At 42.6% G+C, this 27,030-nt stretch overlaps 1 protein-coding gene across 8 annotated transcripts in view; it reads right to left on the reverse strand.

Moving 5' to 3' along the window:
- The window catches only part of ighmbp2 (immunoglobulin mu DNA binding protein 2), a 91,671-nt gene that overhangs the window by 26,337 nt on the left and 38,304 nt on the right, over positions 1 to 27,030 (reverse strand). For all 8 annotated transcript variants that reach the window (XM_068046014.1, XM_068046013.1, XM_068046008.1 and 5 more), the window contains 3 exons: positions 9,916 to 10,098; positions 6,388 to 6,506; positions 1,352 to 1,446 (listed from right to left, as the gene is read on the reverse strand). In XM_068046014.1, the coding sequence (XP_067902115.1) occupies positions 1,352 to 1,446; positions 6,388 to 6,506; positions 9,916 to 10,098 (397 nt within the window). The remainder of the gene's footprint in view (positions 1 to 1,351; positions 1,447 to 6,387; positions 6,507 to 9,915; positions 10,099 to 27,030) is intronic.

The raw sequence follows: 27,030 nt of genomic DNA on the forward strand, positions 1-27,030 counted from the left end.
GGGGTCAGATGTGCCAGCTCCCACAATGGCTGGCTTAGTGCATGGTGTGTTACTAAGTTAAACAAACCAGGAAGGTCCCAAGTTCGATACCCAGTATGTGCTGAATTAGTTAAACTCAGCTAGAGCAGCAGCTGAGTTAGTACATTTAACCTCCTGGCTGCCAGGAGAGTAAATTTTAGCTCAACCATGGTGCACCACGTGATCAAATAACAGGCACAAATTAGGCAGCGCCAATCAAAAAGTAAGCATAGTCCTGTTATTACCGATCACAATACCTTGGTGTTAGAGTTCAAAACTCTCTAAAGGCTTATGATCAATGCAGAGAAGCCATAGCAAATAAGGTATTAGGTTGTATTAACAAAAAGCAAATAACAATCTTTTTCTTAAAAAAAAATCTTGGTTAGGTGGCAATTAGAATACAGCTCCCAGTTTTGGTCCATTTGTATGCAGGGCTACAAGAATGATGGCTTATTCACACAGATGAGCTTTAAAAGCTGGGTCTATTTACTTCAGAACTATGTAAACTTAGTGTATAGAGACTCCTATTCGTAATGAAAACAGGTCAGCAAACTCAGTGGCACCGAGATATACGAAAGTGTGAATAGTATTACTTTCTCGGAAGCACCCCAAATGGAACTGCATGAAAGAAGGGTGAGCCAGACAAGGGTACCCTGACTGGTTACACCTGCCAGGATGCCAACTATACCAGGCCCTGGCATTTAAACCTAGGAAGAACACATCATCAAAGAGACAGATGCACAGACATGCCATCTGCTGCATGTACATCTGCAGAACAGAGCAGTGTATCTATGCTCCACGGTTATTAATATTGTACTGTGGCCTGGAAACTCCAACATGTTGAGCTATGTGGACAGTGTAATGCAGTGGCTAGAATGCCCATCTTCCTCATAAGCTCCTCATATGGCACCTCTTCCATTTCAGAAGCCATTAAACAAGAGATTATTTGATTGCAGGCTCATATTTTAGATTTTATGTCCCTTCATTTTTACTGTTCACTGTCTATGGACTATAGTAGTGTAATCTCTATGCATGTCTAAGTCTGAACCTTAAGCAATGATAAATCAACCAAGTACAGAAAATTGGATGCAAACAGAATACTACACTTTGGGTCAGTGTAATGCCCCTTTCAAGCCATTTGGGTGTAAACTGCACCTGTAATCAGAACATTTAGGGATTGGATTGCAAAACACACAATACTAAACCATCATGTTTTAATTACTTACAAATTAAGATAGAACTTCTAAAATCCGAACATTTCAACATCAAAAATCAAAAACCAAATGTCAGCTTTGCATGTACAGAAACATTAGAAAAGGATCCGGAACTATACCTGCAAATTGTATGGTGCTATCACAGCAATGTCCTTAGGGTGGACACCAGCCTCAGTCAGGGCTTGAATGTGCATCGTCACAATTTGAACCTCACCTGGAATAAAAGCAGTACGAGTCACAATATTACAAATTCAGGTCTACCACAGATACAGAAGCAATTAATGCCAATGAAAAGGTAAGTGGATCCCAAGCCCCTTACATGCTGAAGTTGACTCATGCCCAATATATACTGTTACGATAGCATAACTCAAGGATTTAACAATAGTACCCTGCAATCAGAACTGGATGTGTCTCTCTCTTCAATCTTTTGAAATGTGGACTGAAAATATCTGGCAAGACAAGGGCAGTTATAAAGACTTGAGCTGCTTTATTTATCATCCAGTGCACATACAGAGCAACAGTTACTTAATTCAACCAGGACAACATGTCTTCGTGAAACAATAGAAAACAACAAACATGCTCTGCTTCCTCAGTGCTGGTTTGTCTGGTATGCCTTAAACAAAATAAGCCCCTCCTGTGTTCTCTATGAGCCTGGCCATAGCTTGCCATTGCAACTTTCTGTTTAAACACCTTACTGACTGCCCATGTCACAGTATTTTTATCTTCTTATGATCACAATCCAAGAGAAGGGCCACACAGAGACTGCCTGCCGATGATTTACGAACATACGAATTAGAAACAGGAGTTTTTAAACAGGAAACAGAAACAGGAGCAAATGCAGCCCTGTGCCACGAAAACGTCACAGTCTGCAACGTCAGGCAGCTGCCAGGATTAAAGATGGCGCTGCTCAAATAATCACACGATGGCAATCTAAACACATGGCAGCACATAATGGCTGGAGGGGGGAGGGAGGGAGCAGGGAGGGGAGGGAGTGAGCGGGCCGGGGCCTATAAGCAAGCAGGCGGTCGGCGGGGGTCGGGACCTGCGGGGGGGGGGGGGGAAAAAGGAAGGAGAGCACACCCGCCACCAGCAAGGTCTTCGGCCGTGCTCTCCCCCACCCCTGCTCTCTCCGGCCCAGATCCCCGCACCATCTGCCCACGTTATGATGATGTCATCTGTGCATGCGCCAACCCTATCTGCCCGCGTTACGCGATGACGTCACCTGCGCATGCGCCAACCAGTCCTGGCACTGCGGAACGCAGCGCATGCGCAGAGGGTAGGAACCAATCTGCACATGTGTGCATTTGGCGCAGTTGGATGACGTAAGCTGCCGGCTGCGTGGTCAGTAATCACTTTGTTAAATATTAGTCTATTAACATTTTAACCACTTTTTTTAATTTTTAAAACCTTGAGCTGGATTTTTCCCATCCCATGGAACAGGGTTGGGGGTGGGCCAGGAAAATAGGCAGGGGAGGCGTCAGGAAAGCTCCCCAATGCACTCCCACCACCAGGGAACTTTCTCAGGATTGGGCTAGTAACAGGATCAGCTGCACACTCCACAGGAGGTCAGCAGCCAATTTAGGGTGGTTAAGGCCCTAATAAGGGGCGATTTTGCAGCGTTGCTGGAACTTTCCCACTGGTGGAGTGCTCCCATCATGCACAGAGAACACCAGCTCATTGCGGCAGGCTGGGGGGGGGGGGGGGGGGGGGGTGGTGGAAAAGAGAGGTTGGGGCATCAGAGCCAAGGCTCTGTGCCCCATTGACAGGGCCGCGGGGATGAAAGGACACAATTGCGGCCACGCCTGATCCTTCAGAGGGGTTTCCCCTCCACCCTTCGGGAGTCTTCAGTGTAGCCCTTCGGTGTTGGTCAACAAGGGAGTCTCCATATCGAGGTATCCTCACAGTCCGTGACTAGTCCTAGCAGCACCCATTTCTCCCAGTGGAGCTGCCAGCCCTTTGATAGGGAGCCAATTAGGCCGCCGCCTCCAGCAAGATTGCACCACCAGTCTTGCTACCGGCAAGTGCAGGCTCAGGATCCCTATTTGGTCCCAACATCAGTTTCCCGAAATCCAAATGAAAATCCAGCCCCTTGTATGATTACACTGCGTGGTAAGATAGAACCCTTAAGTGGAACATTTCCAACCCCTAAAATCACTTCTGTGGAAACATTTAAAAAATGGCATATCATTGAATACAAATAATTTGCAGAGGATTTGATGTGGATTAATGGGCATTAATGATTTTTATAAAAAGGTGTTAATGCTGTCCTTGCTTTACTGCAACTGCACTTGTGACCCGATAATTCTGAGCTCCTAAAAAAGAAAAAAAGAGAGATACGTTTATGTAGTGGTTAGTTTAGTTTAGTTTAGTGATACAGCACTGAAACAGGCCCTTCGGCCTACCTGTCCCTATATTTCCCTACCATCTACCTATACTAGGGGCAATTTATAATGGCCAATTAACCTATCAACCTGCAAGTCATTTGGCATGTGGGAGGGAACCGGAGCACCCGGAGGAAACCCACGCAGACACAGGGAGAACTTGCAAACTCCACACAGGCAGTACCCAGAATTGAACCCGGGTCGCTGGAGCTGTGAGGCTGCGGTGCTAACCACTGCGCCGCCCTACAGTTAATACTGGGCAGGCAACCTAAATGCCAAATTGAATTTGATAATTTTGGTAATTAGTAGGCTGTCAGGAAAAAAAAATGCCCGTGAAAACCAGATTGTTGTAAAAACTGGTCTAATAATATCCTTCAGAGAAGCAAATCTGCCATACATGAGCCACTTATGACACAAGCCCCAAACTAAATAGTTGATTTAATGCCCTTGCCAACATCACCAAACATAAACTTTTTCTTTAAATGGTAATACTTTCATAATACAAGTGAGAATCAGGTTGAATATGAAAACTATAGAGAAGAGAAAAAAAATAAAAAGGACAAAGAGACAGTATGAGAATAGATTGGCAGCTAACATAAAAAAGAAATCCCAAAGGTATTCTGTAGGCATATTAACAGTAAAAAAAGAATTGCCAAAGGAGTGGTGGGGTCAATTAGGGATCAAAATGGAGATCTATTGGAGGAGGCAGAGAACATGGCTGTGATGCTAAAAAAAAAAAGAGTTCTTTGCTTCAGCGTTCACCAAGAGGGCTTTGCCAAAGCTGGGGTAAACAAGGAGGTTGTCAGGATCCTGGATGAGATAAAAAGGTACTAGAAAGGCAGATGGTACCTAAAGTGCATGTTTCCCAGTCCTGATGGGATGCATCTTGGGTTGCTGAGGGAGGTTAGGGTAAAAATTGCTGAGAGGTTGGCCACAATCTTCCAATCCTCCTTAAATACAGGGGCAGTGCAAGTGGACTGGAGGATTGCAAATATTACACCTGTTCAAAAATGTTGAGAAGGATAAATCTGGCAATTACAGGCCAGTCAGTTTAATGTTGGTCGCGGGCAAGCTTTTAGAAGCGTTAATACAGGAGAAAATTAACAGCCACTGAAGCAAACATGGACTAATAAAGAAGAGCTAGCACAGACTTTGAGAGCAAATAGTGTTTTACTAACTTGATTTGAGTTTTTTTGATGAAATAGCAGAGAGGATGAATGAGGGCAGTGCAGTTGATGTGTATATGGACTTTCAAAAGTACTACATATTAAGTTAGCAGAATTGAAGCCCACAGGATAAAAAGGACAGTAGCAGCATGGATACAAAACTGGTTAAGGAATAGAAAACAAAGATAAAAGCAAAATACCGTGGATGATGGAAATCTGAAATAAAAACAAAGTGCTGAAAATATTCAAGCAGGTCTGGCAGCATCTGAGAGAGAGAAACTGAGTTAACGTTTCATCAGAACTGGCAAAGGTTAGATATGTAATAGGCTTTGAGCAAGTGAAAAGGGGGAGGGGGATAGGCTTCTTCCCCCTTTTTACTTGCTCATAGAAAACAAAGAGTTGTGGTGAATGGTTTTTTTTCAGGCTGGAGTAAGATATACAGTGTTATTCCCCAGTCTTCAGTACTAGGACCACTGCTGTTTTTGATATACATTAATGATTTGGACTTGGCTACAGGGTACAATTTTGAAATCTGCAGATGACACAAAACTTGGAAGTGTAGTAAACAGTGAAGAAGATACTGATAGACTAGAGGACGTAGACAGGCTGATGGAATGGGTGGATACATGGCAAGAAAGTGTGACGTGATATATTTTGGTATGAAGAATGAGAGTCAGCAAAGCTAAATTTTAAAAAGGGGATGCAAAAACAGAAAGACCTGAGGGAGTTTGTGCACAAATCTTTGAAGGTAGCAGGACAGGTTATCAAAGCTGTTAATAAAACATATGGGATCCTGGGCTTTATAAAAAGAGAGGGAGTATAAAAACCAATTCTGCCGCAGCTGGAGTATCGTGTCCAATTCTGGGCAGCACACTTTAGGAAGGAGGTGAAGGCTTTGGAGATGGTACAGTAGAGATTTACTAGAATGGTTCCAGGGTCAAGAGAATACAGTTATGCAGATAGAAGAACAACTCCCACTGCTCCAGTCTAAGAGCAGAGAAGGCCAAGAGGAGATTTGGTAGAGGTGTTTAAACTCACAAAGGGTTTAGATAAAGTAAATAAAGAGAAACTGTTTCCAACAACTGAAGGGTCGATAAGCAAAGGGAACAGATTTGGAGTGATTGGCAAAAAAAGAACCGCAAGCGACATGAGGAAAAATATTTTTATGCAATGAGTGATTAGGATTTGGAGTGCACTGCCTGATAGGGTGGTGGATACAGATTCAACAGTAGCCTCCAAAAGTGAAATGGATAGAGACTTGGAGGAGGAGAAATTGCAGGGATATAGGGAAACAGCCAGCACAAACTCGATGGGCCAAATGGTCTCATTCGGTGCTGTACTATTTTATGATTCCCTTTTAAATCAGTACAATATTTCACACAGAACATGTCCAGCAAAAAGCCCCAATGGTTGGTTCAGTTCACACTTGGTGCGTGGACAATTACAGGTTCAAAATAAAGCTGTCAAAATGGTGCTTGAATGCTTTAACTAACAAAAATTGGTATGCGAAGGAGCTTTAGTTCCAGGAAAGCTACATCTGTTTAACAGCCCAGTTACACAGGAGAAAACTATATCTGTACGATTACTTCCAACCTATTTCCTATTTACCCTCATTTCCTTTGGACAGTTCATCATCTTCATCAAGTTCAAGCAGGCCACATCCTGAGGTGTCTATCAAAAGTAGTGGAATCTTTGTCTCTTCTGTGGAAACAACCCCAGGCAGATCCCTAATTACAGAAGCAGCAGTTAATAACACAAAACTACAGTGGCACAAAAATAGTCATCCATCAAAAAGCTTGTATTACTTTAACATAGAAATCAGCCCACACAGCATAGCCAATAAAGAAGATTAATTCGAGTGCATGTCTTTGTGTATGGAGTCTGCTTTACTAAAATTGCTACAGTAACATTCTGCCAAGATGCAATTAATTTTTAGGTAGCACTGACGTCTTCATCAGCATTTGAAGCTTGAAAAGAATGAAAATAATTTCATCATCCCACCTCGTCAACTCAGTCTCCAGCTATTTTCGGAGAGGCAGTTTGATCAAATTCACTATTTTAACAGCAGAAAGACATTTTACAACTCTTGCTTATCCTGGTTCTCACTTACATGTCTGCTACACATGCACACATTTACTGAATAGCAGTGACTTTAAAAAAAAAATTACCCAGAACTCAAATCAAAGATTCCAATTTATTATCATGTCAACTAGATTACCAAGGTATCGCCTTGCAACAAAAATAAACATGATTGAAAAGTGGCAGGCTGCATACATTATGCACAAATCAGGAAGGATGGGCAATGGTTGTATTAAAGAAGTAACTGGTACAAAGTCCCCAAATAAAGGTAAGCTTTTTAAGTTAAAATAAGCTTCAGGAAACTGCTGAACCAAGTTTCGCAAGTTAATAAAAAAAAATACAGGAACATAGGAATAGGAATACACCATTCAGCGCCATTCTGTTAGTTCATGGCTGATCTATACCTCACCTTCATTTACCCATCTTTGATCCATATCCCCATACCGTACAAAAACCTATCGATCACAGTCTAGAAAATTTCAATTGAACCAGCATCGACAACATTTGGGAGAAGAAAGTTCCAGATTTCCATTACCCTTGGCATGAAAAAGCACTTCCTGATTTCACTCCTAAATTGTCTCGGTCTAATTTTAAGATTATGCTGTTCTGGATTCCGCCACCAGAGGAAATAGTTTCTCTGTACCTCCCCAATCAGTCCCTTTATTGTTTTAAATACTGTGATCAGATAAACCCTCAACCTCAAATCTTAGAAGAATACAAGTCAAGTTTATGCAACCTGTCCTCACAATTTAACCCTGTAAGTCCTGGTGTCATTCTGGTGAATCTGTGATCTGCACCTTCCACTGCCAATATATATATATATATTTTGAAGTACAGTGCTCAAAACTGAATGCAGTACTTCAGATGGGGTCTGATTAAGGCTCTGTACAACTGGAGCATCATTTCCTCACTTTTGAATTCAAATGCCTGGAGATAAAGGCCAACATTCTATCAGCCTCATCAAATGCACCGGCTAACAATATGCATTTATATGGCACCTTTTAATGCAACACTAATATTTGGGATCAGTCCATAAAGTGATACGTTTTGGTAGAAAAAAAATGGAGAGGCAATATGAACTAAATGGTACAATTTTAAAGGACTTATGAGAATAGAGACTCCTGGAGGTGTTTGTGTCCAAATCTTTGAAAGGTGGCAGAACAAGTTCAGAAGGGTGTTAGAAAACATATGGAATTCTTTGCTTTATTAATAGAGGCAGAGTACAAAGCAAGGAAGTTATGCTAAACCTTTATAAAACATTGATTAGATCTCAGCTGGAGTACTGTGTTTAATTCTAGGCACCACACTTTAGAAAGAATGCCAAGGTCTTAGAGAGGGTGAAGAGGAGATTTACTACAATGGTGCCAGGGATGACAGACTTCCGTTATATGGAAAGACTGGAGAAGCTGGGGTTGTTTTCCTTAGAGCAGAAAAGGTTAAGAGGAGATTGGATAGAGGTGTTCAAAATCATGAATGGTTTTGATGGAGCAAATAGAGAAACTGTTTCCAGTGGCAGGAGGGTCAGTAAGCAGAAGGCATAGATTTAAGATCATTGGCAAAAGAACCAGAGATGATGTGAGGGAGCTTTTGTTTTTTTTTTTAAACGAACACAGCAAGTTGGGATCTGGAATTCACTGGCTGAAAGGACAGTGGAAGCAGATTCAATAATATTTAAAAGCAGAATTGGATAAATACTTGAAGCGAAAATACTTACAGGGCTATGGGGAAAGTGCAGGGGAGTGGGATTAATTGGATAGCTCTACCAAAGAGCTAGCACAGGCACCATGAACTCAATGGCCTCCGTCAGTGCTGCATTATTCTTTGAATCGATCACAAGACGGGAAAGTACACCAGGTATAAAACGTTTTAATCGTTGCTTTGAGAATGAAAAATAAATTCTCTTTGCTGCTTTCATTCAGAATAGTCTTAGCTCACTTTGAGCAATACTGGAGTGACTAGGCCCCAAGAAACTCATAACTGTCTTTTATTTGCATTGCTGGATTCATTATTTAAAAAGAAAAATGCTGCAAAGCCTTGATGTAAATTCTGAAACATCATAGCAGTCTGACCTAGCCTCAAGTGGTTGTAATAAGTTTGCAGACCACTATTTTTCTATTAAGCACATTACAGCCTCAACACAGAGTTCAACAACTATAGATCATAATCACCACTCCCATTTTCTCAGACAACTGGTGTTGGTAATGGTTCTATTTTTTCCCATTTATACTTCCTCGTGAACCAGGTTTCACTTCTTTACTTGTCCTTACTACCCCCTTTTAACTCACACCATTATTCCTCATCATTTAAATCACAAGGCCTTCTACTCCATTACAAACCTTTCCGCATTGTTCTTTCCTCACCCCCCCCTCCCCATTTTACCCCTTTTGTGCACTTGTTTAAAAATAACTTGCATCTATATAGTAGTAAAACGTTCCAAGGTGCTTCACAGGAGCGTTATCAAACAAAATTTGACATCTAGCCACATAAGAATTAGGATCGGTGACCCAAAACTTGGTTAAAGAGATTAGTCTTAAGGAACATCTTAAGGAGGAGAGGGGTAGAGACATTTAGGGAGGGAACTCCAAAGCTTGACAGTCAAAGGCATGGCCGCCAATCACCCAAAATTGGGGATGCACAAAAGACCAGAATGGGAGGAGCACAGAGATCTGAGGGTTGTAAGGCTGGAGAAGTTAACAGAGATAAGGAGGGGTGATGCCTTGGAGGGATTTAAAAAAAAAAAGGATGGAGAATTTAAAAAAAAAAATCAAGGTTATGCTGACCAGAAACCAATGTAGGTCAGTGAGCATCGGGGTGATGGGCGAACAAGACTTTGTGCAAGTAAGGATACAGGCAGTTTTGGATGAGCCCACATTTATGGAGGATGAAAGATGGGATACCAGCCTGAAGAGCATTGGGAGTGTTAAAAACTGTTAAATCTCTAACATCTTCCAGTTCTGATGAAAGGCCATTGACCTGAAATATTAATAGTTTCTCTTTCCAGGGATGCTGCGTGCATGTTTCCAGCATTTTCTGTTTTCATTTCATTATCATGCTTACTTCAGCAAGTGCTCTGCCACCATCTTGTAAGCTGTGAGTCGTCCATGGTACATCTGTTTGGAGGCCCATTGCATTATAGCATCGTGCATTCGATACTGTACAGTCAGCATTCTCACCACCTGTTCACCAAATCTCTGGATTAGCCGCTCCATCAAACTGAGCGATAGGCCATTAGCTGCAGCTCTGTTGGGAGTGCGCAAAAGAAAAATTAAGCTGCAAAAAAAACTCAAAGATTAAAGACAGCTATTTCAATTAAGGACAGAGCAAACTCAAGAATTTTTAGGATACTAACAATTTCTAAATTTGCTGATAATCTGAAAAGATTATACAGTAATAAAACTGATTAGACTCCATTAGGTTGCAAAAGACATGGTGAAATAATTAAACATCTCAAGATGAACACAATCCACCTTACAACTTTAAGTGAGCTTTATTAAATATTGCATATTCAATGAGTTACTTCCCTGTAATTCATTATCCAAAATATCCCTGTTACTTGCAGTCATTGGTGTTACAGGCTGACATTGGGCTGAAATTTATACTCCCACCACCAAAATCGTTGTGGAGTTGCCGCGATCCTCAGCGCGGCAGCTGTTAAATAGCCTGGGCAGCCTGCCTACCCCAATCATGTGGAGGGGACGAGCTGGCGGTGCCCGGCAATGGCGTCAGCTGCCCGTGTGCAGGCAGTGACACCATTTTTAAAAAAGACTTTGAGCCCTACTGTTACATTTAAATAAAGAAACAGAGAGTAAAACAAAATAAATGCATTTATTTTACCCCTCTTCCACCCCCCGCAATAAGCATAAAATTAAATACTTGCCCTTCCCCCACAAAACCCTTAACTTGTCCACCTGACCTTCCCCCACCCCCAAAGTGCATAAATTTTAACCTAAAACCCTCCCCACCATCGACTACAATGATGTCACTTTGGCCCTGTTTCCCCCCACCCACCCCAACCACACTGAGAAACTTACCTCCTCTCCCCACCAGTGTTCTGTCTCATTTCTCTGGATGGAGATCTGAAGGCATGGGAGGGTTGGCCAGCGGCAGGAAGATCGCACCGGGACAGATGGCAGGAATGTTTATTGCACTCATTAACATTTATTTAACTATGCAAATGACAGCCCCATCACCAAGCGGCAGGGGAGGGCGCTGCCAAAAGGCCTCACCGCAGCCGGCAATATCGGGCTGGGCACTCCCGGCGTCGGGGTGCATGGCGGCATTATCCGACCCCCCCCCCCCCCCCCACCTCGCAAACCCCGATGTCAGGAAGTCTGTAAAATTCAGCCCATTGAGAGAGCTCGGACATCATTACTCGAGCCTGATGTGAAAGCCTTGTTTACAAGTTAACCAAGCAAATAGCAAACCACAATTTCTTTGCTTTTTTAAATTCTTGTACAAAAGCTTTTCTGTTTTAACAACTAAACTTAGACCATGACTGCCTGGAAAAGTTCTGCAACATCCAGCCAGCATAGCCTCCAATGCAGAGGTTCACTATGTGATCTTTGGTGTGCAGCAAAGGCACTTGGTTCCCCAAGAGATGCTAACCCTTCGATGTTTAGCTGTTAATGTACGCAACGGTAGGTGGCTTGCTTGCAGACCTCCGCTAACACTGCTCTTAAACCAGGCACTCGGAAGTGCAAGACTGCAATTTTTTCTTTCAATTCGGTCTTGAAATATGGGTGTCGTTACAAAGTCAGCATTTATTGCCCATCACCAGTTGGCCTCGAGAAGGCAGTATTTTGATCCAGCGATAAAGGAACAACAATATGTTTCCAAGTTGGGATAATGGGTGAATTGGAGGGAAACTTGGAAGTGTTGATGTTCCCATGCATCTGCTGCTCTTGTGCTTCAGGGTGGTGGAGGTATCAGTTTTTGAGTCTGTGATACGTACATCTGGCAAGGCACCCAATATTCTCTCAGCACTTGTCTACAATAGGGATGAGGAGCTCACTGTGTGGATGCAAACCTGTGCACTAACACACAATCTTCTGCTTTAAATTATTTGCCTTTTTCACTTCCCTGAAGGCAGTAACTCATGCAAGAGTATAGTTCCATAAGGCACCAGCAGTATCTCACCCAGGTAGTCACTTCTTCATGCAGAAGCCTGTAGAGTTAGTGACAAGCTATTCAACTGTAAGGGGCATCACAACCAAGCCAAATCCTCTCCTCACACAGCTGCACATGCCAGCACAGCTATCAAGAGTAGAAACCCTGCTTATTTTTTCCTCAAATCCTACCTAGGTGTGCTGAGGGCATCTGTTGGTTAACAAACTCAATGGCCTAGATTTTGCACTCAGCAGTGAATGAACACTTCATTACACTTAGCCACAGATTTTCTGCGGAACTTTTGCTATGAAACTTTGAATTAGTAGAGAGCAAAACAGCACAGTGGCCTCTAAAGGACATCTGAGACCTGTGTGAGCAGGGCAAGCAACAGTGTGCCTCCTTAACCAATCGAATGAAGAACCCATACTGATATATGCAGAACCAGGAAGGGTCGGTCAGAGCATTGAATTAAATGCAAAATCATATACAGAAAGCAAAATAAAGACTGGGAAACAAAGATGGAATTAAGAGAGTCAGAAACAAACTCTCTTAAAATTATTTTTTATAATCTGAGACAATAAACAATGAAGGAATGAGCCTCCATACTTGTAAAGGTTGACTTTCAGTGCCAGAGAGGTTGTTTTGCAGTAATTGTTATGATCCCCATTAGAGCTCACCAAACAAAAAGAACTGAATCCACCAATTGACCCCAATTTAGGAAACCAAACCAAACGGAAAAGATTTCACTTTTATAAATTTTACTTCAACACTCAACCCAAAACCAACATAAATATGAAGCAACTGACAGATTGCACTGAATATATATGTATTACAAATTACACTTTAACTATCAGATGGAACAGGAACGGGTCTCACGATTTCAAAAGGCAGTCCAACCAGCTTACCCAGCAACAATTACAGTCCCACAGTTCTTCACAACTCTGAAGTTCCTCAGGTAGATTGTCAGTTCCTTTCTTCAAGGATTTAGCCGCTGTTGTTCTTCTGAGAGCAGTTCCCTCTCAATCCAGTCTCCATGGGTGCAGTCTTCATCACAAGACACTTCTCCAGAACCTCCTCAACTCTGCTCACGTCAGCCTTCATGGCGTGGATTTACCAGCCTTCCCTTTATCAGTCCTTCAGTGACAACCTGTGCACGGTATGGCTGGGTCTGGTTAGTTGGATACTTTTAAGTAACAGAAACAGCTCTGGATTCAGTCTTCCCTTTCTTCTGTTAGCCAGTGCTCCACTCCTGTCTGAACTGGGGAGGACTCTGTCTCCTTTTATCTGATTTTAACCAGTGTCAGTTTCCCTGGAAACCAAAAGTTGTTTTTCCAGCTTCTGTTTCAGCTTTGGTTTCCATTTGTTTCAGTTCTAGCTTCCGTTTCAATTCTAGTTTCCTTCTTAGTTAGAATCTCAAAAGAAAAAGCTTTGCAACCATGGATTCCATCACAGTAATTAAGACTCATCATCAATGCTCCCATTAAGTTGCGCAAATGCACAGCCACACAGCAGCTTGAAATGTACCATGAAGGCCTCGTCCTGTGGTAAATACTTGCCAATGCTTCCCTTCCCACCCCTGCACCAATCTCCCAAGGATCTATCCTTGGCTCCTCCTATATCTCATCTACATGTGACAACATCCAAAAGCACAGCTTCAGACACGCGCGCACGCATACACACACAACCCAGCTCTACCGCAGCACCACTTCACGGTCTTTGAATTATCAAATTGCTCGTCAGACATCCAGTAGTGGATGAGCTGAAATTTTCTCTAACTAAATATTGGGAAGATTGAAGCCATTGTCTTCATTCCTATCCCAAACACCGTGCCCTAGCCACCAATTTCATCCCTCTCCCTGGCAACTGTCTGAGGCTAAACCAGACTGTTCGCAACCTTGGTGTTATATTTGACTGAGATTAGCTGCCAACCACATAGAAAATAGGAGCTGGAGTAGGCCATTTGGCCCTTCGAGCCTGCACCGCCATTCATTATGATAATGGCTGATCATCCAACTCAGTAAACTGTTCCCGCTTTCACCCCATATCCTTTGATCCCTTTAAACACAAGAACTATGTCTAACTCCTTCTTGAAAACATACAATGTTTTGGCCTCAACTGCTTTCTGTGGTAGCTAATTCCACAGGCTCACCACTCTCTGGGTGAAGAAATTTCTCCTCATCTCAGTCCTGAAAGGTTTACCCTGTATCCTTAGACTATGACTCCTGGTCCTGGATTCCCCCACCATCAGGAACATCCTTCCTGCATCTACCCTGTCAAGTCCTGTTAGAATTTTAAAGGTTTCTATGAGATCCCCCCTCATCCTTTTGAACTCCAGCGAATACAATCCTAACCGACTCAACCTCTCCTCATACATCAGTCCTGCCATCCCAGGAATCAGTTTGGTAAACCTTCGCTGCACTCCCTCTATAGCAAGAACATCCTTCTTCAGATAAAGGAGACCAAAACTGCACACAATATTCCAGGTGTGGCCTCACCAAGGCCCTGTATAATTGAAGCAAGACATCCCTGCTCCTGTACTTGAATCCTCTCGTTATGAAGGCCTTTTTTACCACCTGTTGCACCTGCATGCTTCCCTTCAGTGACTGGTGTACGAGAACACCCAGGTCTCATTGCATATTCCCCTCTCTGTTTATAACCATTATAACAGATAATAATCTGCCTTCCTGTTTTTGCTACCAAAGTGGATAACCTCACATCTATCCACATTATACTGCTTCTGCCATGCATTTGCCCACTCACTCAACTTGTCCAAATCACTCTGAAGCCTTTCTGCATCCTCCTCACAACTCACCCTCCCACCCAGTTTTGTGTCATCTGCAAATTTGGAGATATTGCACTTAGTTTCCTCATCTAAATCATTAATATATATTGTGAATAGCTGGTGTCCTAGCACCGACCCCTGCGGTATCCCACTAGTCACTGCCTGCCATTCGGAAAAAGACCCATTTATCCCTATTCTTTGTTTCCTGTCTGCCAACCAATTTTCTATCCATCGCAATACACTACACCCAATCCCATGCGCATTAATTTTGCACGCTAATCTCTTATGTGGGACTTTGTCGAAAGCCTTCTGAAAGTCCAAATAAACCACATCCACTGGCTCCCCTTCATCAACTCTACTAGTTACATCCTCGAAGAATTCTAGTAGATTTGTCAAGCAGGATTTCCCTTTCATAAATCCATGCTGACTGTCTGATTCTACTACTGTTCTCCAAGTGCTCTGCTATAAAATCTTTGATAACGGACTCTAGAATTTTCCCCACTACCGACGTCAGGCTGACTGGTCTACAATCCCTACTTTCTCCATCTCCTTTTTTTAAAATAGCGGGGTTACATTAGCTACCCTCCAATCTGCAGGAACTGTTCCAGAGTCTATAGAATCTTGGAAGATGACCACCAATGCATCCACTATTTCTAGGGTCTCTTCCTTAAGTACTCTGGGATGCATACCATCAGGCCCTGGGGATTTATCAGCCTTCAATCCCATCAATTTCCCCAACACCATTTCTCTACTAATACTGATTTCTTTCAGTTCTTGTCTCATTAAACCCTGTGTTCCCCAACATTTCTGGTATGATATTTGTGTCCTCCTTTGTGAAGACAGAACCAAAGTATGCATTTAGTTGGTCAGCCATTTCTTTGTTCCCATAATAAATTCCCCTGTTTCTGACTGTAAGGGACCTACATTTGTCTTCACTAATCTTTTTCTCTTCACATACCTAAAAAACTGACTGTAAAAGTTTCTAATGTTCCCTGCAAGCTTGCTCTCCTACTCTATTTTCCCCTTCTTAAATCAATCCCTTGGTCCACCTTTGCTGAATTCTAAACTGCTCCCAATCCTCAGGTCTGTTGCTTTTTCTGGCTAATTTATATGCCTCCTCTTTGGATCTAATGCTATCTCTAATTTCCCTGGTCAGCCATGGTTTGGCTACCTTTTCCATTTTACTTTTGCACCAGACAGGAATAAACAATTGTTGCAGTTCATCCATACGCTCTTTGAATGTTTGCCATGGCCTTTCCACCATCGTCCCTTTAAGTAACGTTTCCCAATCCATCATAGCCAACTTGCGTCTCTTACCTTTGTAGTTTCCTTTACTCAGATTCAGGACCCCAGTCACAGAATCTTGATGAAGAATTCTATCATATTATGGTCGCTCATCCCCAAGGGGTCTCATACAACTAGACTGTCAATTATTCCTCTCTTATTACACAATACCCAGTCTAGGATGGCCTGTTCTCTAGTTGGTTCCTCAACGTATTGGTCCAGAAAACCATCCCGTATACACTCCAAGAATTCCTCCTCTACGGTATTGTGACTAATTTGATTTGCCCAATCTATATGCAGATTAAAGTCACCCATAATTACAGATGTTCCTTTATCACATGCATCTCTAATTTCCTGTTTAATGCCATTTCCAACATCACTACAGTTTGGGGGTCTATATACAACACCCAATGTTTTTTTGCCCCTTAGTGTTTCTCAGCACTACTCATACAGATTTCACATCGTCAGAGCTAATATCTTTCCTCACTATTGTGTTAATTTCCTCTTTAACTAGCAATGCAACTCCACCGCCTTTTGTTTTTGTCTGTCCTTCCTAAATACTGAATACCCTTGGATGTTCATTTCCCACCCCTGGTCACCTTGCAGCCATGTCTCCGTAATCCCAACTATATCATACCCGTTTACATCTATTTGCATGATTAATTCATCCACTTTATTGCGAATGCTCCGTGTGTTAAGGCACAAAGCCTTAAGGCTTGTCTTTTTAACATTACTTGGCCCCTTCCCACTATTTTTCACTGTGGCCCTGTTTGATTCTGGCCCTTGATTTCTCTGCCTATCACTTTTCTTATTCCCCTTCCTGTCTTTTGTTCTTTTCTTCGATCCCCCCTCCTCTGACTCCTTGCAAAGGTTCCCATCCCCCTGCCATTTTAGTTCAAACCTTCCCCAACCACTCTAACATATCGTACGAAGACCAACTATTTCCACCTCCATAAAAATGCCAACTCCGCCTCATCTCATCTGCTGTTCAAATCCTCATCCATGCCTTTGTTACTTCTAGACTTGCCTATTCCAATGCACTCACATTCTAACTTGCACTAAATCCCATTCACCCATCACCCCTATGCTCGCTGACCTACACTGGCCCTCAGTTAAGCAACACCTTGATTTTAAAATTCTCATCCTTGTTTTCAAATGCCTCCATAGCCTTGTCCCTCCCGATCACTGTAATCTCCTCCAGCCCAAGGTCTCCAAGAGATCAGTGCTCCGTTAATTCTGGTCTCATGAGCATCACTGATTTTAATTGCTCCATCATTAGCAACTGTGTCTTCAGCTGCCAAAGTCCTCAGTTCTCAAATTCCCTCGCTTAACCTGTCTGCCTCTCTTTCCTCCTTAAAGACATGCTTCTAAACCTCCCTCTCTGACCAAGCTTTCGGTCATCTGACCTAATATCTCCTTATGTGACTCAATGTCAAATTTTGTTTGATGAAACTCCTGTGAAGCGCCTGGAAACATTTTACTATGCAAAACATGCTATAAAAGTACAATTTGTTGTTGTTGTAACAGATCACTTACACTTGAGTGGACATGCCCTAACTTTTTCTAGCTTGTTTACTGGGTACCTATCATGCAAGTACCGAAAATTCACACTTTTCCATGTATTTGGATACTAAGTCTGTCAGCGAGATACCAGTATAGTGAAGTTTCTGGAGAGGTACAGCAACTCTGACAGCGACTTCCCGATTCCCACGTTTAACTGCATATGTGTAAATGCTGGAAGCTGCTCTCTAATTACTCCTCAAGAACGGTGAGCACTGACAGCTAAACCATAATTTCTACTGCAAAATCTGAGCCTACAAGTTTGGGATTGCACCTTATGACCTGCTGGGGCATACAGTTGGGACTAAACCCACTAAGGTACCAAAGGAGCTAGAATTAAAACTTTTATTCAATTTCCTCTAACCAATATAATTACAGCATGTGCGTATTATGATACGTCAACTGAGTACCATAATAAATAAATATTAATAGGCTTCTGAAATGTTGTTAATCCAAAACATCCTAGGTGGCTTAGCAGGTTAATCCAGTGAAAAGCTGAGGCTTACAAACCATGAAGGTCCCATGTTTGATCTTGGTCTGAGTGAGTCAATTCATCTAACAGAAATGAGATGGTTACAAGGGTCTAAAATTGCCTAAGAAACCCTAATTAATGCGAGAACATTAAATATGGCAGCATCAGAAAAATAGCCAAAAATTTCATACAATGTTAAGTGAGGTTTCTGTACCGCAAGTTTCCAACCAGGCATGGCGGTGTGTTTGAAAGAGCAGCTAAAAACCATACGAAGGGCCCTTCTGCACAATACTTTATATCTGCAGAAAAAATGTGTCCATTTTGGATGGCCCCGTAGGATTTCAATTCAATACAAGAACACAAATATGGGTAATCAAAAATATATTCACACAGGTTCAGAAGCTGTGTAAAAAAAAATCTCAAAATTACTATCTATCATCTTTCTAAAGTTACTGCCTTCATTAGGATCCAAATGATACAGCAGAGACATGACCATTGGGTCCACTGTGCTCATGCCAGCTTTTTGAAAGAGTCATTCAATTAGTCCTACTGTCCTGCTCTATCCCCACATGCTGCAAAATCTTTCCTTTGAAGTATTTATCTAATTCCCTATTCAAAATTATTAACAAATTTGCTTCCACCACCCTTTGAAGCATTGTATTCCATATAACTCCATGCGTAGTAAAAAAGTTTCCTCATATTGCCGCTGGTTCTTTTGCCAATTACCTTACATCTGTGTCCTCTGGTTACAGATCCTTCGGTCACTGGAATCAGTTAATCTTTATTTACTCTATCAAAACCCTTCATCAAATCTTCCATTAGCCTTCTAATGTGGCAATGAGAACAACTACGGATTCTCGTCTCTCCATGTAACTGCAGTCTTTCATCCCTGGTACTATTCTAGTAAATCATCTTTGCAACTTCAAAGATTTTGACATCCTTCCTAAAGAAATCAAATTCGTCAAACACAATTTGCCTTTAACAAATAGCTATCCTTAACTCATTTTTCTAAGTGCTAATTAATTTCGGCCCCGGATTAATACCTCTTTTTAAAAAAAAGATATTCTGAACAGAGCTGTAGCATTTGCAACCCTCCAGTCCTCAGGCACTACTCCCATGTCCAAGCAGGATTGGAAGATTGTGGCCAGAGCCTCCACAATTTCCACCCTTAATTCCTCATCAACCCAAGAGGGCGGCACGGTGGCGTAGTGGTTAGCACCGCAGCCTCACAGCTCCAGCGACCCGGGTTCAATTCTGGGTACTGCCTGTGTGGAGTTTGCAAGTTCTCCGTGTCTGCGTGGGTTTTCGCTGGGTACTCCGGTTTCCTCCCACCATCAGAAGACTTGCAGGTTGATAGGTAAATTGGCCATTATAAATTGCCCCTACTATAGGTAGGTGGTAGGGGAATACAAGAACAGGTGGGGATGTAGCAGGAATATGGGATTAGTGTAGGATTAGTATAAATGGGTGGTTGATGGTCGGCACAGACTCGGTGGGCCGAAGGGCCTGTTTCAGTGCTGTATCTCAAAAAAAAAAAAGGCATCCCATCCAGATGAGATGGACTTTCTGCTTTGAACTCTGCCACCTTAAGTACCTACTCTTTATTTTTATCCTAACCAATTTCTCTATCTCCCAATTACTGTGAAATTGGCAGTGAAGATAGGTACTAAAGGAGTATTTTGCATCCAAGAACATAAGAAATAGAAGGAGTAGGCCATTCAGCCCATTCAACCTGCTCAGCCATTCAATGAGATCATGGCAGATCTTCTACTTAAACACCATTTTCTTGCACTATCCCAGAGTCCCTTGAAATTTTTTAATATGTAGAAATCTATCGATTTCAGTCTTGAACTTGCTCAATGACTGAGCCTTCAAAGCCCTCTGGGGAAGAGAATACCAAAGATTCACCATCCTGAGTGAAGAAATTCCTCCTCACCTCAATCCTAAATGGCCTGCCCCTTATTCTAAGACTGCGTCCCCTAGTTCTAGACACCCCAGCCAGGGGAAACATCCTTCCTGCATCTACCCTATCGAGCCCTGTAAGAATTTTGTATATTTGAATGATACCTCATTTTTCTAAACTCCAGAGAATAAAGGCCCAGTCTATTTAATCTTTCCTCATAGAACATCTCTCCATCCCAGTTAGCTTGGTGAACCTTTGTTTACACTCTCTCTATGGCAAAGCAAGGAGACCAAAACCACACACAAGACCCCAGATGCAGTCTCACCAAGGCTCTACATAATTATAGAAAGACATCTTTACTCCTATACTCAAATCTCCTTGTAATAAAGGTCCTCTGCCATTTCCTTATTCCCCATTATAAATTCTTCTGACTCCGCTTGTAATGGACGCACATTTTTCTTTTGTTAATCTTTTCCTTTTTACATACCTTATAGAAGCTTTTACAGCCCGTTTTTATGTTTCGCGCTAGTTTACTCATATTCTATTTTCACTTTCTTAATCTTTATCTTGGCCCTCCTTTGCAGAATTCCAAAATTTTTCCAATCCTTGCCCCTTTTTTGGCAACTTTATACGCCTCTTCCTTTGATCTAATACAATCCTTGATTTATTTCGTTAGCCACGGTTGAAACACTTTCCTTGCTGGATTTTTGTGCATTAAATGAATGTATTTTTGTTGTGAACTATGTATTAGTTCATTAAATGCTAGCCATTGCCTGTCTACCGTCATACCTTTTAACGTAGTTTCCAAATCTACCATAGCCAACTTGCCCTTCATACCATCACTTTCAGACTTAATGTACCCGAGTCATGCCCTATGCCACAAGAAAATCTCCAATTTGATCCTTAGTCTGCCCCATCCTTCCTGTGACTATCCCTTTACTATTTACATGCTTACATTCTGCTCACATATGAAACCATTTTTGTGGCCCAAAGGGCACTCACCAAACATCAATTACAATAATTGATTCTCACCTCCCTGAAGTGTAATATTGAGTAATCTTACAAATACTAGTCATATATTCTTCATTATATCACATCACACTTTCAGAACTCCGCTGAATCAATCTACCTGATTATTAGGGAATATTGTTCCATTGAGGAACAAGCCAATATTCTTTCATAAATAGCAACATGAAATTGCAAGAGGAAGAGTTATTTTGTTTACAGTGGACTTTGCCATTGAGATAAATTTGTAGAATGTGAATGTTGATGGGGAACTCTACTGATTCTTTCACAAAGGTAGAATATTCATCATTCATGAGTAGCATGAGCCTGAGTGAGTTATAAAGGTCACTTCTCATCAATAATTGGAGAATTGCACGGTCTAGAATGACAATCTACATACTAGGTGCAGTTTGCTCAGCTGGCATGTAAAACTAATATAGAATACATCAAAGAGTGAGCTGAAATTCCACAAATTGATAGGATTTCCCTCTCGTGTCTTTGGGGACTGAAAACACCAATATCTTGCAGGCACAGAAATAACAGAGTCCGTACTTCCCAGTAATAATCAAGTTTTCATCAATCACTTAATAAACAATACTGTCACAGTCATCATTCCTTTAATGGGTTACCTTCATGGATCAATCACATTGCACGAGCTCTTTCTGCCCACACCACTCTCCATTTCCACGAAGAAACAATCACAACATGATGCACTTATGTAGCACCTTTAACTCAGTAAAACATCCCAGGAGCGTGATTAAATTAAATTTGACATCGAGCTACATAAAGGGGTATTAGGACTGGTGACCAAAATCTTTGTCAGTAGGTTTTAAGGAGAATTTAAAAGGACAGAGGTAGACTGCCCTTAACATCAAGACAGCATTTGAGTGACTGTGGCATCAGAGAGACTTTGAAAAATTGAAGTCAATGGGAACCTGGGGAAAACGGTCAACTGGTTGGAGTCATACCTAACACAAAGAAAGATGGTTGGCTGTTGGAGGCCAATCATCTCATAAGAACATAAGAACTAGGAGCAGGAGTAGGCCGTCCGGCCCCTCGAGCCTGCTCCGCCATTCAATAAGATCATGGCTGATCTTTTCGTGGACTCAGATCCACTTACCCGCTCTCTCACCGTATCCCTTAATTCCTTTATTGTTCAAAAAGATATCTACCTTAGCTTTAAAAACGTTTACTGAAGTAGCGTCAACTTCTTCACTGGGCAAGGAATTCCATAGATTAACAACCCTCTGGGTGAAGAAGTTCCTTCTCAATTCAATCCTAAATCTGCTCCCTCTAATCTTGAGGCTATGCCCTCTTGTCCTAGCTTCACCTGCCAGTGGAAACATCCTCTCTACTTGTATCTCATCTATTCCCTTCATAATTTTATATGTTTCTATAAGATCCCCCCTCATTCTTCTGAATTCCAATGAATATAATCCCAATCTACTCAGTCTCTCCTCATAAGCCAACCCCCTCAACTCCGGAATCAACCTAGTGAACCTCCTCTGCACCCTCTCCAGTGTCAGTACATCATTTCTCAAGTAAGGAGACCAAAACTGCACACAGTACTCCAGGTGCGGCCTCACCAGTACCTTATACAGCTGCGACATAACCTCTCTGCTTTTAAACTCAATCCCTTTAGCAATGAAGGACAAAATTCCATTTGCCTTCCTAATTACTTGCTGTACCTGCAGACCAACCTTCTGCAATTCATGCACAAGGACACCCAGGTCCCTCTGCATAGCAGCATGCTGCAACTTTATACCATTCAAGTAATAATCCTTGTTACTGTTACTCCTACCGAAATGAATGACTTCACATTTATTAACATTGTATTCCATCTGCCAGACCTTTGCCCACTCGCTCAATGTATCTATGTTCCTCTGCAAAGTTTCACAGTCATCTGCACACTTTGCTCTGCCACTCATCTTAGTGTCATCTGCAAACTTTGACACCCTACACGTGGTCCCCAACTCCAAATCATCTATATAAATTGTAAATAATTGCGGTCCCAACACCGATCCCTGAGGCACACCACTAGTGACTGATTGCCAGCCAGAATAGCACTCATTTATTCCCACTCTCTGCTTCCTGTTAGTCAACCAATCCTCTATCCATGCTAATACGTTACCCCCAACGCCATGCATCCTCATCTTATGCAGCAGCCTCTTGTGCGGCACCTTGTCGAAGGCCTTTTGGAAATCTAGGTACACCACATCCACTGGGTCCCCATTGTCCACCTTGCTCGTAATGTCATCATAGAATTCCAAAAGATTTGTCAAGCATGACCTGCCCTTCATGAACCCATGCTGCGTCTGCCCAACGGGACAATTTCTATCGAGATGCCCTGCTATTTCTTCTTTGATAATAGACTCAAGCATCTTCCCCACTACAGAGGTTAAGCTAACCGGTCTATAATTCCCCATCTTTTGTTGACCTCCATTTTTAAACAGTGGCGTCACATCTGCTGTTTTCCAATCTGCTGGGACTACCCCAGAGTCCAGGTAATTTTGGAAAATTACCGTCAGTGCACCTGCTATTTCTCCCGCCATCTCTTTTAGTACCCTGGGATGCATTCCATCAGGGCCAGGAGACTTATCAATCCTTAGCTCCATTAGCTTGCCCAACACTACCTCTTCCGTAATAATGATTGTTTCCAGGTCCTCACCTACGTTCGTCTCTTTGTCAATTACTGGCATGTTATTAGTGTCCTCCACTGTGAAGACCGATACAAAATACCTGTTCAATGCCTCGGCCATTTCATCATATCCCATAACTAAATTCCCCTTCTCATCCTCTAAAGGACCAACGTTTACTTTAGCCACTCTTTTTCGTTTTATATATTTATAGAAACTTTTGCTATCTGTCTTTATATTCTGTGCTAGCTTTTTCTCATGTTCTATCTTACTTTTCTTTATAGCTCTTTTTGTGGCTTTCTGCTGACCTTTAAAGTTTTCCCAATCTTCTAGTTTCATGCTGTTTTTGGCCACTTTGTATGCCTTCTCTTTCAATTTGATAGCCTCCCTTATTTCCTTAGACACCCATGGCAGATTACCCCTTTTCTTCCAGTCCTTCCTTTTCACTGGAATATACTTTTGCTGAGCACTTTGAAAAATTGCTTTGTAAGTCCTCCACTGCTCGTCAACTGCCCCACCATAAAATCTTTGTTTCCAGTCTACTTTAGCCAAGTCCTCCCTCATTCTATTGTAGTCCCCCTTGTTCAAGCACAGGACCCTGGTATTGGATTTTATCTTCACACTCTCCATCTGTATTCTAAATTCAACCATACTGTGATCACTCCTTCCAAGAGGATCCCTAACTATGAGGTCATTAATTATTCCTGTCTCATTACACAGGACTAGATCTAGGATAGCTTGCTCCCTCATCGGTTCCATTACATACTGTTCAAGAAAACTATCACGGATACACTCAACGAACTCCTCCTCAAGGCTACCCTGACTGAGCTGGTTCGACCAATCTACATGTAGATTAAAATCCCCCATGATAATTGCCGTACCATTTTTACAGGCATTAGTTATTTCTTTGTTTATTGCCCGCCCCAATGTGATGTTATTATTTGGTGGCCTATAGACTACGCCTATCAATGACTTTTTCTTCTTAGAGTTTCTAATTTCCACCCAAATGGATTCAACCTCATTCTCTATAGAACCTATATCATCTCTCAGCACCGCCCTGATGTCATCCTTGAATATCAGAGCTACACCACCTCCCTTACCTTCCCGTCTGTCCTTCCGAATAGTGTGGTACCCCATGGTATTTAACTCCCAGTCGTGACCAACCTGTAACCATGTCTCCGTAATGGCTACCAAATCATATTCATTCGCGATGATTTGTGCCGTTAACTCATCAACCTTGTTACGAATGCTGCGAGCATTCAGGTGAAGTGCCTTTATGCTAGCTTTCTTACCCTCATGATTTCCAACATCTCTAATAATAACTCCTGAGTTATCCTTCCTTTCTGCTTCTTGCATAGTCTGCCTTGAACTTAAACCCTCTTGCACACGTTAACCTGCTGCTTACCTTTTTATTTACCATCATACTCCCTGTCGTTTTCCCTTTCCCTTCCCCCCGACTCACTAGTTTAAAGTCCTAGAGACCACCCTATTTATAATTTTCGCTAGAACACTGGTTCCAGATCAGTTCAGGTGGAGACCGTCCCATCGGTACAGATCCCCCCGGTTCCAAAACTGATGCCAATGCCCCATGAAATGGAACCCCTCTTTCCCACACCACTCCCTTAGCCACGTGTTTACTTCCCTAATTTTCTTATCCCTAAACCAATTTGCACGTGGCTCGGGCAGTAATCCGGAGATTATGACCCTCGAGGACCTGTTCCTTAATTTCGTTCCGAGTGCTTTATAATCCCCAAACAGGTCCTCCATCCTAGCCTTGCCTATGTTGTTAGTCCCAACGTGGACCACAACAACTGGATCCTCCCCCTCCCGCTCCAATATCCTTTCAAGCCGGTCAGAGATGTCCTGCACCCTGGCACCGGGCAGGCAACACACCATGCGGAACTCCCGATCCGGCTTGCAAAGGATACTATCTATCCCCCTAATTATAGAATCCCCTATAACTACCACTTGTCTTTTTGCTCCCCCCTCTTGAATGGCCTTCTGCACCATGGTGCCATGGTCAGTTGGCTCATCCTCCCCGCAGCCCTTTTCCTCATCCACACAGGGAGCAAGTATCTCGTACAAGACATCACTGCAGGACTTCCTCAGGGTAGTGTCCTAGACCCAACCATCTGCAGCTGCTTCACCAATGACTTTCCGTCCGTCATGAGGTCAGAAGTGGGGATGTTCACTGATGAATGTAGTGTTCAGTTCCATTCGCAATTCCACAGATAACGAAGCAGTCCGTGCAAGCGCGCAGCAAGACGCGAACAACATTCAGGCTTGAGCCGATAAGTGGCAAGTAACATTTGCACCACGCAAGGGCCAGGCAAAGACCATTGGCAACGAGAGAGATTCTCACTTGACATCCCTTGACTTTCAATGACATTACCGTTGTTGAATCTCCCACCATCAACATCCTGGGGGATGCGGTCACCATTCACCAGAAACTTAACTGGACATAAATATGACTAAGAGGTCAGGAGCTGGGAATTCTGTGGGAAGTGACTCACCTTCCGACTTCCCAAAGCCTTTCCACCATTTACAAGGCACAGGTCAGTGGTATGATGGAATACTCTCCACTTCCATCGATGAGTGTGGCTCCAACAACTCAAGAACCTTGACATCACCCAGCACAAATCAGCCCACTTGAAAGGCACTCCATTTACCACCTTAAACATTCACTCTCTCTACCACCAGCATACTGTTACTGCAGCGTGTACCATCTACAAGATGCACTGCCAAGAATTCTGTGATAGCGCCTTCCATACCCACAACCTCTAGTATCTAGATAACCAAGGGCAGCAGGTGCAAGGCAAAATCTGCAAATTCCGTTCCAAATCGCACACCATCCCGAGTTGGAAACATATCTCTGTTGGGTTACAATACTGGAGGAAGAGGAAAAGGAACAGCAGCAGCAACTCATTAAAAAAAACTTCCAAGACACTTCCCAGGAGCATTATTAAACAAAATCACACCGAGCCACATGAGGATATATTAGACCAGATCACCAAAAGCTTGGGCAAAGCAGTATTTTTTTAAGGAGTGTCTTAAAAGGAGGAAAGTGAGATAGAGAGTCGGAGAGGTGTACGGAAGGAAATCCACAGCTTAGGGTCTAGGCAGCTGAAGGCACGGCCACCAATGGTGGAGCGATTAAAATCAGGGTTGCTGAAGAGGCCAGAATTAGATGAGCGCAGGTATCTCGGAGAATTATGGGGCTACAGGAGATTACACAGATAGGGAGGGATGAGGTTCTTAAGAGATTTACAAACAAGGATGAGAATTTTAAAATCAAGGCATTGCTGGACAGGGAGTCAATGTAGCTCAGCGAGCACATGGCTGATATGGGAATGGGACTTGGTGCAAGTTAGGACATGGGCAGCTGAGTTTTGGATGACTTCAAGTTCACAGAGGGCCGAATGTG

This window comes from Heterodontus francisci, chromosome 14 (genome assembly GCF_036365525.1).
Source record: "Heterodontus francisci isolate sHetFra1 chromosome 14, sHetFra1.hap1, whole genome shotgun sequence".
NCBI classification, from domain to species: domain Eukaryota; kingdom Metazoa; phylum Chordata; class Chondrichthyes; order Heterodontiformes; family Heterodontidae; genus Heterodontus; species Heterodontus francisci.